Source organism: Siniperca chuatsi, linkage group LG10, assembly GCF_020085105.1.
Source record: "Siniperca chuatsi isolate FFG_IHB_CAS linkage group LG10, ASM2008510v1, whole genome shotgun sequence".
NCBI classification, from domain to species: Eukaryota; Metazoa; Chordata; class Actinopteri; order Centrarchiformes; family Sinipercidae; genus Siniperca; species Siniperca chuatsi.
Window position 1 is genome coordinate 16,469,171 of NC_058051.1, and position 15,548 is coordinate 16,484,718.

The following is a 15,548-nucleotide window of genomic DNA, read 5'->3' on the forward strand; positions in this document are numbered from 1 at the left end:
AGACAATCAGACAGTATTTGTCTTTTAATCCATGGAAACTATGATACATGCTTTTTTTCATCTATAAATTCTGTAAATCCATGTACAACTGTGTGAGGCAGTTCAGTATTTCCAGATGCACACAGTCCAAAATGTTGCTGTGGACCCATGAGACAAGACAGCACAATTGCCCATTTTAGCCTCACTTTGTTGGCTGCAGCAACATTTTGGATTGTTTTGCTTTATTATTATTTATTTTTTTTATCTATTGAATTTCAGGCATATTTTAGACAACAAAGTCTCAGAGTTTTTAACCTCCACTGAGCCCAAGTGCAGCCTGAGATCCTCACGCTGTCCTGTTTTGGTCATGCACAGTCTAGGCCAAGGGTGATTGAGCTTCCTCCATGAGAGCCTGAACTCTGAAGACCTGCCCAGCACAAGGGTTGCCACATTGGTGTCTCGCTTTAAATATTCAGTGCCTTTTCCACCATTTATTTTTTTTATTCAACTAGCAAAATATTGGGATACACCCAGAAAAACGCAACAAAACACCAAATAAAACAACAAAACAGAATAATCTTAATCTAATCTTATGTCCAGATACAATGAAAAATATAAGGCAAAGCAAATACAAACACATTAAGGACATGAGACACAGCAGAATGACCTGAAAAAACTTTTGCACCCATAAATAACATGATCATCCATTGTTAACAAAGGAGGCTGCTACAGAGAGATACAGTAATGGAGTAGGTTGTTAAGAATCCAATGTATGAATCCAGAAAAAATCCCTTTAGCAGAGTACTTTAATCCATATTTAATCTTTAATTTCAAATACCATAAATCCATAAGGCAGAAATACAAAGCAAGAACATTCATAAAAGTGACTTGGCACAGGATCATCTCATCATCAATGTCTGGTGCTAATGTGTTGTTGCTTAAGGCTTCTAGAGGTTTTGCCAACATACATATTAACACAAGCAGAGCAGTTTTAGATGTAAATAACATCTAAACCACCTAGAAAACAAACTTTTATCACTTTTAGCAGGTAATAAAACCTTTCTCATGGATGAAATTGTTTCACTAGACCCAATTGCCACAAGGGAAAAACTATCTTGTAGAGGGGTCATAACTGAAGCGTAGCTTAAGGCTGAGAGAAAAAGTAACTTATACCAGCTTGTTTCTGGCCTTCAGGTTGGTTCCTCAAATGTGGACAAGTGGGAAAATCTAAAATTTGTTGGCCTAGGCAGCCATCTGAGTACAGTAAATACTAGTGTAACATTCGAGAGTGAGGAGTGAATGTAATAATGTGTGACACTGAAAAGGAATTTGCCACCTCTTACACTTTTCCTCATGCTATCTACGAAAATCAAAAACTAAGAAAAATCTAAAGTCTAAAAACATAATACATATCTTCATATAATGCTTGCTCATAAATGTTTTGCATCATACAAAAAAGGTTAATTGTTATAATTTAACCAGTTTTAATTTAATTCAAAGCATCTATGCTTATTTACGTGGCTGGACCACTGCATGTTAATAATATGAAAGTGAAAAGGCCCAGAAAGTTTTTGATCAAACATAAATGTCATAAATAGACAGCTTATGTAAGATGCATCTCTGAGAACACTTCACACAAATTGTTGAATGAACAAAATGACAATCAAAATCAAAATTTAACCTTTTTGAAAAACTGTAAAGAATTAATTATATTTGTTATATGCATAACAACTAAATTAATTAGGCCCTGTATTACTTAACTGTAAATCTCCCCCTCTCAAAACTGCCACGAATGACTTGCATAAATGTGACTTCATTTACATTCCTCTCTGCTACTTTCTCTCCTTTCTCTGCTTATGTGTTTTCATTTAGCCAAGACAGACTTCTAAGTTTCACATGATCTTTTTTTTTTAAAAAAGAGCAATGAAGCTCTTGCGCTGAAGGAATTTAATAAAGCACCACTTTATCAGGGCTTAGTACAATTAGTCATCGGCAGCAATGAAGACCTCAGAGAAATTACAGGCAGAGGTGGAGCAAAGATGTGAGAGCACAGGGAAACACTAAGCTTGGAGTAGCTACGCTGCTTTCAAGGACCACTTTGTGTTCATACAAAGTTTCCACATCACTCACACCAGCCATTAGCGCAAGGTCGAGACTGACTGTGGACACATCAGAATCACTTTCTCTAAACCAGGGCAGCCTAAAGAAAAGCCCACAAGCCTGTGATGACCTTGATTTGATGATAATACACACAACTGATACATATAACCACTTTAGGCATAGGCAGACACCAGACCTGCGTCTAGAGTAAGTGATGTTTATCTTCACTTGCTCTGGTCTCATGTTTTTCATTGTGTGCCATTTTTCACTGATAGCAAATATTGCAAATGTGATTAATTTTAAACTGCTTTAGATCAAATCAAAAGAGCAAAGGGTTGGGGTGTCCCTGTGGCTTAGGGGTTGAGATGCTGACCATGAACCGCAATGTACTGTATCCATTCGAATCAGGCCAGGGACTTTTGTTGCATCAATCTTTCCGTAATTCCCTGTCATCTATCTATCGCTAACCGAGGCACCCCAAGTATCAGTACACTCCTCCTACCTCCATTTAGGAGGTTCTATGTGGGCTGCAATCTTTTATATTTAAAAAAAAATAAAATGAATAATATGTATATGCACTTATCAGAAAGCACAGAGAGTAAATATACTGAGGGAGCCATGGTGCTCACATTTTCATACTTCTGTACTTCTTTGTGTTTCCTTGATGTAACGTAACCCAGCAAATTTAATTTTGGCCCTCCTAAGGAAAAGGTTTGAGTACTCCGGCTCTAAACAAATCATTTACGTAGTGTGCAGTATTTGTTACTCATGCCTTATTCACCCACCCTTGAGTCAAAGCACAGACACCACAAACTTCCACTTCCCATTGTAATAACTTTTCCCAAATCACCCAAAGTCTTTTTTTGGAAATAATATAGCAGATGCTCCCAGAGTCTGAGCAAAGTGCTGGTAAGACCGGTCCTGCAGAGACTGCCAACAGTCTAATATTAGCTGAGCACATGGCTGTCTTTAGAATCAGTCACTAAGCTGGCTAAACTTAGTTCATTGCTTCCCAAGCCTCTTTCCAAGTTCTTTTGCTCTACCACTGACCTCTGCTGGGTACTCTGGTGTCTGGGGAGACGTTGGACTGCCTTTTGCAGTGATGAGTGAATGACTCTGTGAGGAATTTGCAGAATAGAAGGAAAATAACTGTGACCCTAAAAGGAAAGTGTGAGTACTATCAGGAGATGGGAATCAGAACAAAATGTTCTTGAACTCAAAGATCAGATTAGTAATCTTCTGTGTAAAATCTGTTGAATTTTCTTTGAGATAAACACAAATTGCTGCTGTTAAAGTGTGTTGCGTGTGCTGTGCTGCCCTCGTCTGGTAAAGCAGTTAGATCATTTGTGTATATCTAAAAGGATAAAGGAAAACACTGAAAATGTAAACACCACTACCCCACCCTGTTGTGCCAAACAGACTTCCCTTTCCTCTGTATTTCTTCCTATCAACTTCATTTCTGTTTTGGCCATTAACAAGCTATAAATCTTTGCCCCCAAGCATGCTCTGTTTTCCTCTTCCTGTGTTTCATATCAGTTAGGATTCAAGACCCAACTCAGGCTCTAGTGTCTAAACATAGCATCTATTGAGTAATGGGCCAGGCTAGTGTGATGCTATAGGTCTGATCTGATGGTTCACAGCTGAAGAGGCAGCTTCTAATAAGGAATTGGCTGGGGCATTTGATGGGATTTAGTGGGATTATGTTGTTGGGAGGTGTGTCAGCTTCAGCTGGGTGGTATCAACAACATGTCTCTGTTGGTTAACTCTTCAGAGTAGATCAGCAAGTATAATTCTCAGGATCAAAGTGCTTTTGAATGACTGTCACAATTTGTCACAGTGGTTTTACTCAGTCAAGTCGGGGCTCTGCAGTGATGGACATCTGATATCAAAATACTTTCGCTTGTTAAGAGTGCTGGCATGAAGCATTTGATAATAACTTGTTAATGGTATTGTTGTCCAGGGTGTGCCCTGCCTAAGGCCCGAAGTCACTGGGATAGGCTCCAGTCACCCGCGACCCCTAACAAAGTGCAAAGTGGAGATGGATGTGGAGTTCAGAGCAAAGACATGTGAGTTCAGATGTTTGTAGATATATTTGGAGGTGATGTAGACAGCAGCTGTAGCCTAAAGCGAAGATTAATGTTTTGGCTATTTTAAATGCGAGCTGTCTGAATATCTTGTTGAATTGCACCACATAAACAAGCACTGCATTACCCAGTTTGATCAGAAGGGGGCAGTCTGCATCCCTCTAACAGAGAGGAGCTGTTGCATAACACAGGCTACATTCACATGCACCAAGTCACAGATTGGCCCTACTCCAACTCAATATCAGGGTTAATCTGTTTACATGCACCTTCGATTCCACGTGATTGAGTCCGTTATGCTATGAATAAACCTGTTACATGATATTCCTGTCCACATATGGGATTTAGCGCTCAAAAACGAAAAGGCTGCCGTCACAGTTCAAGCAGAGGGCTTAAACCAATGTGAAACTAGTAAAAAGTTCATTCAAGCATCTTAACCTGGTTTCTTATAATTAGCATATAAGATTAGTCGGGTTATTCAAACTTGTGATATTTGTGTCGACACAAATGTGGGTACTGAAACACAAAATATGCATGCTCTCCACTGGGAGAGAGGCATGTTTAACACAAAATATTATGTTAAAGCAGTGGAGAAAAACTTTGTAAGTCTGTTTTGTTTTCTTAAATGCCTTATAGTGGAAGCAGATTTTGCAAATCAGTTGCTTGCTCTGATTGCTTGCTCTGTTTCAGCATATGTGTGGGTGTACAATGAGTTGTGTTTGCATGAGCATAGTGTGTTGTATTTAAGAATTTGTGTGCACACAGAGTGTCCATGTGTTTCCATGCATGTCTGTGTGTGTCATCCCTGTCATGGGAATAATTACTCCCAAAGCCCCCCTGCCTTAGAGTAACAGCAGGGTTAGTTTTTTTGTCCCAGTAAATCGATTTCCATAAGAAAAACAGACCCACAACACTGTCTCCCATCACACAGACACACTGAAATTATTCAGGCAGGGAGTCCTCAGCAGTACAGCAGATTTGGGAGCCATAGCCTCCATGATTCAGTCACGGCACTTATTTGGACCATTAGAGAGGTTTGCTCTGACACAACAGACGGGCAGCTGAGAGCTGTGGATGGACAGATTCTGAGAGAGCTGTGGAGACAAGTGAGAGAGAGGAGAAAGAGAGAGCAGAGTAACTCAACAGACTGTAAGGGGAGCAAGTTTGGCTGCTGTCTGTTTCTTTCTCTTAATCCTTAAATCTTCTATAATCAGGATGAGAGGGAGAGAGCATGTTGCCTGACTTAGGACAGCAGAGTCTATGTTGGGACCTGAACAGATTGCCTGCTGATGAGGCAATCTAACTGGCCAGTAGGAGAGATGGAGGGAGGGGGAAGGCATTCAGCTGGAGTCAGTTTGGGAAACTTAAACTTAACCAGTTTCTACCAAGAGCCAACAGGAAGAGAGGAAGCCCAATATGTGAGGATGGTTTAACCACCAAGAGCAAGTTCAAAAAGAGAGGGAAAAAAGAGAAGAGGACCAAACCATGGCTGGATTGTTTTAGGGTGAGACTTTGACTATTACTATTTGTTCAAAGATTTTTGTCACTTTGCTTTGGCCCAAATGTTGTGTATTTTTTGCACCTTCACTCCACAGTTTAGAGAGGCAACAGAGACAGCTCATATTTAGGATTCAGAGGAAGAAGCTTGACCAGATTGCAAGGTGTTTCTCAGCAGGAAGTGTAGGCCACAATGGCAGAGTTAAAATAGGAGCGTTCTATGTTTGTGCAGAAGGCGGAAGAGAGAGAAAAGTTTGTGTGATAGTGATCTTCATTCTTCTGCATGACACACTGCTGAAATAGAAAAAGCAGTTCTATCTGGCATTTAACGAGAGCTTATCCAAAAGATACTGTTACTTAGCATTAATGTGTAATTGTCAGGTGCAAAGCTACTTCTGTGGAAACAGTTATCTGTGTGAATTTGTGCCAAGTGTGGATATGGTGTAGTGATGTATGCAGGGCCAAGGCAGCTTGATGACTGAAACCCTCAATCCCTTGCTGGAAAGCAATCAAGCTCTTTCTCACTCTCATCTGTGGCGCCTTCAAAACATTAAGAATGACTAAGTCCATCCTTAGTATGAGCCTTGAGAAACAGTGTCATTGCATAACATTTGTATGAATTGCCTTTGTATAGTTTATTGATTTATAACAGAAAACCCCTGGATATCCCAGTGTACTTGTTCTGCAGAGCAGTGTGACACGGATAAGACACCATGACAGATGCTGTCTCTAGCCTGGCCTCCTATTGCTTCCGGCACCATATGGCCTTTCTCAACCCAGTACACTCCTCCTACTATGCCTTCATTCACATTACTTTCACAGACTGAGCTTCTGCAGATTTACAGTGTTTTTTGACCATTTACTGTACTTGTTATTTATTTGTAGATATATTTATGTCTTACACATTTTTACACATTTCTGAGTATTAATTAGCTTAAATATAGTGAAAATATTTGTCTACTCTCAGTCATACTCACTCTCTTCTTCTATTATATAATGGGCTGAGCTAGTGAACAAACATTGGCAAAAAAAAGCATGTTATACAGCTTGCCTATCTTGTAAATAACAGACTTACGGATCATCCGCTCTGACAGGAAGGCTGAGGTGAGGTGAAGCTCCTTATCCTCTTTAGGCATCGTACCTCATACACAAGGCCCTCTCAGGTCATCAGATCTATTTAACATGCTAATTTCAAAGGCTGCCAGTGTTTTCTTGTTAGTCTTGCAGTCTTACTTGAACTAGTGTGCAATGCTTATTTTGAGAAGAATTCTAACACAAATGCATACAACGCATAAAATGCAGCTGTAATGATTTTTTTGCACACAAATATTTTGCACCAAGCATTGACACCTTTCACATTAGAATTAGTGCCCATTTTTGACAGCACCTGAAATGGAACATGAGATATGTATATACTGTAACACAGCGTTTGTTTAGTAGTCATTAGAACTAAATGGCTAAAAATAGCATTATAGTTATCTCTAAGTTAAAAATGAGCTCTGACTGAGCAGGGTTTGCCTCTTCTTATGTCTGCTGATAGGCAGGTGTATAGCCGTCCATAACAACAACAAGATGTGGGTGGTGTGCAGCAGCCTTGACACCCAGGTGTGATCCCAGGCAGAAGGGGGTCCAATGGCCACTGCAATTTATGACCCCCACCTGGGCGCAGGCCCATCCGAGGACTCGGAGATCCTCCTGGATGATTCTGACTCAGGGAGTGTGCTTTCTGAAGACTCAGTGCTTCCCGACTATGAAGGGGATGAACAGCATACAGAACCAGCTAAAACGTTGTATGAGGCCTGCGCTAGGAATGACGTCACATCCCTGCGCAGGATCCTGGAGAGAGGAGTCACTAAAGACGAGGCAATGGAGCTGGACATCAATGGCAGGGTAAGATGAATTTCATTTTTTTTTCATCACACAAGGAAAGTGACAACCTGAGAAATCTACATTTCTGCAAGAAAAAAGGTTTAATATTAAAGGTAAACTTAGAGTTTAATGAAGGTCAATTTATTTCTACCTTGTTCCCCCTCAGGATGGACTGATGCTGGCTGTGGGCAAGGGATTTGTAGACATCGTCACCCTGCTGCACACATGTCCATTAATAGACATCAACCACCAAGACAATGATGGTAATACTGCCCTCATGATTGCTGCCCAGGCAGGTATGTCTGATGACGCATTCAGCACATAACCTCAACATCTAGTCTCAAGTCAATCCTACCATTAACATCATTTTTAACATAAATTTTTTTTCAATCCAGGCTTCATCACCATTTTAAACTATATCCTTAACTACTACTCTGGTGTGGACACTGAGGTCAGGGATCCCCGTGGCTTCACAGCCCTCATCAAGGCAGGCCTGCAGGGCCGAGAGGAGTGTGTGTCCGCCCTGCTAATGCATGGTAAGACCTCCTTTAAAGATGGGGTATGTGATTCTAATCCAGTACACGTCTTTTTGTCAATTTCAGCGAATATCTCCTCACAGTCTGCCACACAGCACTATTCCAGCCTTACCAGCTACGATTTGTGTAACATTAAATGACTTGCCCACAGACATTGAGCTTACTTTCTAGTTTGCCAGCATATGCTGTTGTTGTGATGTTTGCTATAGTAGCAGGAGAGTTGTGAGTATCGCTGTCTGGAGCTGGTGTGCTGGCTCTGGGAAATCATCTCGCCCTCTCTGGCTGTTAGCTTCTCAGCAGCAACTGTAGGGACAGTTTGCTAACCCACAACCTAGCTAAGCTAACCCACAACCTAGCTAACATTAGTTATATTACTTGCTGTGTCATTGTTTGCTCTATGATGGTATTGAATTTCTCTAGAATCCCATACCCCACCTTTAAATTTTGCAGTATTTCCTCATTCAGATAGGAGGAACATCTAGTGTGTGTGCACACATGGACAATAGATTAACTCAGAGGCAGTCAGCCCAGATTCTCACATGTGGTGTAATGGTTTAGGGAAAAACTATTGTGTACAATTCATGAACATGCCCAGGAAATCATATACCAAAAACTATAAATGTTATATACATGTGATATACAGGGTAAACCGGGACATCTGATCTGCAAATTAATCTGGTCTTTCTCTGCAGGGATTCGTCCTGTATAAACTGTACAAGGGCACATCTAGGATAGCACTATAAAAATTACCATCACGTTCTATTCCAAGTTCAATTATGTCAGAGACAGATTGACAACATTAGTTCATAATCTAGCTGCATGGTGTTCTTGGATTTGTTTTAAATCCTTGATTATTCATTAAGTGATTGTCATAGTTTTTTAAATAGACGTGGCTTCCTCCAATAATGGCTAAAACTGAATTATTACACCCAGATAGCTTTAGAGCAAATCAGCAGGACTCCTGCCTGACTTAGTATATTGTTTTCACCTAACTGTAGTCTATGTCCTATTTCACCATGCTGTGAAATGGCCTGCTTTACTTCTGATGGTGGTATGCTATACATCTATTCAATGAATTGTGCTACAAAAGCAACCACATGGTGGGATAATATAACCGAGTTGAAGGAGCAGTTGATTTCCTCACATCCCTCAGCATCCAATGATTGTTTCCGTGTTTCTACTGCGTTCTGCTATTTCCTCCCCTCCACTGCACAGGTGCAGATATGAATGCAATGGACCTGGTCCAAGGGAGAGGTCTAAAGGATTGGGTCCTTAGGACAGGAAGGTTTGAAACTCTTAACAGACTCCGCCGCCTGCAGGCTCATCCTGTCGCTGAGCAGTTCTGTGAAAGCTACATTCCTGAGTGGCCTGAGCTGAAGCACCTGGTAGCAAAGGCCACCAGCACCAAAACAGCAAGTCAGAAGCTGAGGCAGCGCTTAAAAGACAGCCTTTCTTTCAGCTTCCCTCAGGACCCCCAAGAAAATGGGGTCATGGATCATATGGTGCGGATGACCACAAGCATCCACAGCCCCCTGATAGCCACTGGTTGCCGTCCACTCTGCCCCTCCAGCCCCCCAGAGATTGGCAAGCGACGGTTTGCCATCCCTGAACTGCTTGAAAAGCACAGCAGCAAGGAGTTGGAGAACAGCACAGTGTCCCACAGTAAAGGCTCCATCACCTCACCTTCTCCCACTGCTGTATCAGCCACCTCTGTATCTCTGACCTCCTGCTGCCAGGACTTAGAGTGCAGGGAAAGCATGCCGTCAGGCGGCATAAGAAGCTTCATTCCCCGCAGCATGGCACAAAGGAACAGCATCTTCCCCTCAGGCTGTATTCCTAAGATTGAAGTGACAAAATCTGGGGAGCCCACTCCAAAGAAAGAGAAAAAGAAGAAAAGACAGAAGGGCTACCTGGAGCCTCCTATCTGGAAGTACAAGGAGGCAAAGGAGGAGAAAAAGAGAGAGAAGAAGCAGCAGGAAAAGGAAAAAGAGCAAGAGAAAAAATCTAAGGGGTCCAAACGTTCATCAAGCCAAAAATGAGGCATTATTATTATCTTTTCCTCAGGGAATTTCACTCTGATAATGTCATGCATGAGCAATGAGCATGTGATTACAGTGACTCAGAGGCCAATTTTAACAGAAGAAGGAATTGCGACACAAGTTTGGAAGTAAGCAATCGACAATTAAAACCCACTGATGGATTTGAACTTTGGCTTGGGATGAAAAAGAGAAAACTGGAGTGACTCTAATTTGCTAGATGTAATTTCATTTTCAGCATCTTTGCAAAGCTGAAAATTATGTTAACCAAATGTTATTTGGTTTTGGAGATATATATGGTGACATGTCTTAGCATGGTTTCTTATTGCAGCTCCTACCTGGTGGATTGGTAGATTAAGTCTTGTGGAGATGCAAAATTACACTGATCGCGGACACCTACAATGACATTATTTCATTTCGAAAACACTACATTTGTGAGGATTTTACCAATCTGTGTATTGTGAACGATTTCCAAGTAGGGTGCCATCATGGTATTCAACTGCAAGATAACCAAAGCAATAGCAAATACTGTGTATTTATGTGAGCAATGGCCAGCAAATTAATTTACGTTATAGTTAATCAAAAAGAGATAGTGGCTGCTTTTTACAAGGCCAAGCACTCATGTTGCATCAGCACCCAAAATTCTTAAACTTTTGTTCTTTTTCCACTCTGCAATGGGAGTAATGGCACTCCATCGAACCTATTGTTTGATACAGAAATTGGCACACCAATGGAGGCACAAGAGGGATTATGTCAATGTGAACAATGCCTCTTGCACCACCATCAGTCGAAGGTAAACTCACTTCAGGAAATCAATGATACATTTGATTTGCTTTGCTGATCATCATCTAAATTGGTACAAAAGTCACTAATGAGGCTATAGTGCTTTTATCAGTCCAGAGATGAGATATCTTTTTAGCTCATAAGTGTTTAACCATTTCACCTATACACAAACCCTTTTGACCCGAGAATATAAGCTGGTCCATTTCAGGCCATACTTTGAACACATTTGATTTTTGTAAAAAGCCTATTTTTTTACTTCTATAATGTCGCTCTAACCTTCCTGCTATGTCACATACAGTGTCAGTAGGATGCTTTTAGATTTCCTTTATTGTCATTCAATCTGCACACATAAAAAAACTAAATGCTGTTCCCCAAAGTGCCAGTTGTTAGTAAAAACAATATCAGTCACAAAAACAATAACAATAGATACAAAATAAATAAATTAGAAAGTATGGCTAAGAAATATCAGGTAAAAAGAGCTCATCATACTGGTGTATGTAAAGTGTAATTATGCAGTCCAGTAAGTTAACTTGTCAGGTGTCTGTAGTGCATGACAGTTCTGTTATTTGCTTTCAGGTGAAAGTGCTGTTATGGTGGTTAGAGGGTGTGTGTTGTGGGGATATTAGTGGGAGGGGGCACAGTCCCTTCCCCCTCCCACTAATATGCCCACAACACACCGATTTATTATTCAGCAGGGTTTTGCTACTTCAGACTGTTCGGCCATGATGCACAAATGAAGTTGTTGGCAAAGATTCAGAAACAGGAAGTGAATCATAGCTATGTAATACATTGTCCAATTATGATCAAAATTCAGAAGACAAACGCTAGAATCCCTCAAACACCTCTACCATGGTAAAGTTAAAGTTACTTTTGAGCTTACAACTCTTACCTGAGCCTCAAAATTTTAATTTCTTGGTCAAGGTCCATTTTGCAGCCTTTTATGAATGAAATCAGTGACCATTTTGCAATTTATCAAATACTTAATTAAATTCTTCTTCTGTACAGGTTATCCAATCTTCATTGTATGCAAAATGTAGCATCTATCAGATGCCTTTATTATGTCTTTTTGACAGACTCTTAATACTCAAAACTGTTTGGCTGTGGCATGTGAATGATGTTAGCAGTGAAGATACAGAAAAAAGGAACTGAGCCATATCTGCAACATTTTGTCTGAAAAACTGCTCACTGGTATACAAGTCCTCAGTCTGCCGATACTTAATGTACCATGTTCGATGGGTTTTTACTTGACCACCAGAATTGTTGCTTGCAAAAAATGTTATACACCAATAGCAGACCTCACATCTGCAGAGTTACCTATGCACAGCAAAGAAACTATTTGTACATAATGTTACTCAGGAAATCTTTTGTTAATAATATGTTGGGCATTACACATTAAGCATCTATCAAGGCAAGAAATCTCTTTTGGTGTCAAGTTTGCATTGGGGCATTTTAAAATATTCTTGGTACTTATGCTAAAATCATCACTAATAACTCATACAGGTGTAACTGCAATACATAATCTAATTATAACAAAATATATTAAAATGTGTTATCTAAAAAAATGTATTTAGATATTGTTCTTACAAAAAAATAGAGGATCATTTCTGGGGTTATTTATTTTAAAGTGAAAGCAAGAGACTCAGCTCAGGTCTTCTACATCTTGATAAAGTGTGAGACAGATGAAAATGTGTGTTTTTATGCAAGCTTGGAATAAATGTACTGACCTTTGCAAGCTAGTTTGTTTTTCTTCACAGTGCTGTATCTTTACCTCAGATTTGGTGATCTGGTGAAAATACCACAATACATGACATAATACACATTTGGTGAGAATATTAGTAATAAATTACCTCCTCAACACTGAAATTTAACATTTCCTTAACTGGCATGAATGTGACTAATGAGCCTCTTGTCTGGCACGTAACCTTGGTTACTCTTTCGCAATAAAGTTACTTTGAGCTTCTTAAGGAAGCCTATAATGCTTTCTCTAGAGTGGCATGGGATGGCTTTTGAACCCTGGTCTGTAATCTTTTAATCCAATGTGCAGTATCATTACATAACAACAAACTTTTATTGGTGGTAACATAAAATCAAAAGGCTATTTTTGCATGTTATTTCTATGAAAACAAGTCAATTTCATGGGTTTTGTGCTGCAGCTGGTCATTCTAAGAGTGAAACATTGTCACATTATGTTTTCCAGTGTTGTGGCTCACTTCCTCTTCACAGGGGGGAACTTGGTGATTTGAGGTCAGCTCTACAATAAATACCTCTCTAGAGTTCAATGAAGGAATACATCAGACTTGAACCCAGTGGCGGCTGGCCAATAGAGAGTGCTAGGGCGCCGCCCTCCCTGGGCCCTTGAGCCACAAAAAAACATCACTACTACTACTACTAATAATAATAATAAATTAAACAAATTGTCAATATTTGTGTGTTTGAAATATGGAGTGCACCCAATAATATGTGTAAAATATGATGGGAAATCATCTGCGCAACATATATGCTTTTCCTACACGTTCCCTCTGCCTGCCTGCATGTCTCAGCAGCTCTGGGGCGATGGAGAAATCGCCCACAGGAGGCGGGTCTGTGTAGCAGTTTTGCCAAAGACATGACCATATGACATACAATTTAGCCAGTCAGCGTCCTCAAATCTAATCCGACAACAGCGATTATTTTATCGCCCAGATCAACCTGACCTCGCAGTCAGACAGTAGGTTAGCAGTATATGCGATGCTTCTGTCTTAGCTCGATGTATTCATGCTAATGCCTTATTTTGCTTTCCATGCTTGGGTTTTTATGGGGACAGATCCGGCATGTACAGTTACGGGAGTGAGGGATATGAAGCACCTGTCTGAGAAAGTAAGGAAACATGAGAACACCAGGGCACATATGGAGTCTGCTAAGCTAACATTAGCCATATAAAAACAGGCACATTTTATCCAAAATAATCGATTGTGTGAAGTTTTGTGGGGCTTTTGAGCCGGCCTTGCGCGGGCATGATGAGACAGACTCCTGGGACAACCCTGGCATTTTCAGGGGATTGGTGGATTTTGTTGCCTCCTCAGACATTGCGCTGAAGGAGCCCCTACAGCTAGCTTACCGTTTGTGAAGGCAGTCAAAGACAGCACAAAACGAGCTGTTGGACTGCATGCTGTCAGTGCTAAAGGTTTACAATCTGGAGGAATGTAAAGATCGCTGATTTTATCTCCATTCAAGCAGACAAGACAACATTTCCCCCCACTGCCAGCTGGTGCTTGTGCTAAGCTACATCGACACCAACAGTAACATCCAACAGCGGGTTTTTGAGTTCATTACCAACTGCCGACAACATCGCTACAGGCTTCAGATGGACAATGAATAACCAGGTATCAAGCAGATGTAGTCAAACTCTGACTGGTAGTGTACATTTGTTCATGTTCAGCCCTAGTGTGTGTTTTTGTGTGATGTGCATAGTTGACATTTTAAAACAGATCTCAAATTATTCCATGTATTAGAGGTCAATTGATATTTACAAGATTGTTTATGTTATTATTTTGGGTATTTCCTTCTGTTAACTGTTTTGTATTGGTTATCAGGGACCCAAAATTTCTTTTTGAGTATAATTCAGTTTAATTCACTTGTGAGAGAGTTCTGAAGCAGAAGTTTGCTGGCGTTTACTATCTCTACACCTCAGAGGACTTGATTCCCATGTTTATGTCCATTCAAGTGTCTGAACAGCAACTTAACACCACTAACGGCACTTCATGTTTACTTTTCCTGATCTTTGCCTCCCTGTTGATTTGCCCAACAAAACAAGGTCCATAGGGGCATCTCAAGAAATAAACATTTTCTACTACATGTTTTATATTAAAATAATAAAATAATTGTTAACTGCAAAATAGGAATTCCTTTTTGATACAATCAGTTTTTTTGCATTAAATCATACTCAGATGTTTGCTGAAATTGAGTGGATGTGGTACAGCCCTCCCTAGAAAATTTTCCACCAGCCGCCACTGCTTGAACCATGTCTATGGAGACTCAGACTGTAAACACATATCCTCATACAATTGTAACACATAGACTGGACCAGATTTTGCAGATTTTGACCTCTGAAAACGAGGTATCACACTGTGAAGCATGAATATGAGTAAAGTCAGCATTACATTTTGACTTTATGTGCTGTGTTATGTTGTCCACAGCTAAAACATTGACTATTCAATAGTATTCAAGTAGGAGTAAAACAATTGACAAACTCACAGTATGAAAAAATGTCTGTTGAAGCAATATCACATTTCCTCTACTCTAGTAGGTTATCTGACAAATTGGCGCTTTTTAGAAAAACCTTAAGGGAATATGACCATGTGGCTCTTTGAACCACAGAGATTAGTAGAAAAGAAAAATAAGTGCTGATTTTTTTTAAAAAAGAACCAACAATTTGTTCTCTTTTCTACATGACAGCTGATGTGAGAGTTTCCAGCTGTTTCTTCAGCCGTAAGCCAAAAACGGAGAGATTACAGAGCCTGAGAACAAGGAGGGGAATTTATATTACAGACATGAAGACATCTCTCTCAGGCTCTGCTGAATGAAGTGCTTTCACACAGCAGAATCTGTCTGGCATCTAAGAGACAACTGTATTTGCCATTAAGACACACTTTAACTGCCATAACTGCTGTAACAGAAAGGCACTTGAG

General features: G+C 40.2%; 1 protein-coding gene across 1 annotated transcript; it reads left to right on the plus strand.

Moving 5' to 3' along the window:
* Positions 1-5,262: 5,262 nt before the first annotated feature.
* On the plus strand, positions 5,263-12,613 carry ankrd33aa (ankyrin repeat domain 33Aa). Its single transcript, XM_044212177.1, has 5 exons — positions 5,263-5,664; positions 7,198-7,547; positions 7,693-7,822; positions 7,922-8,062; positions 9,278-12,613. The coding sequence occupies exons 2-5, from the start codon at positions 7,290-7,292 to the stop codon at positions 10,099-10,101; spliced, it is 1,353 nt and encodes a 450-aa protein (XP_044068112.1). The 5' UTR covers positions 5,263-5,664; positions 7,198-7,289; the 3' UTR covers positions 10,102-12,613.
* Positions 12,614-15,548: the final 2,935 nt, after the last annotated feature.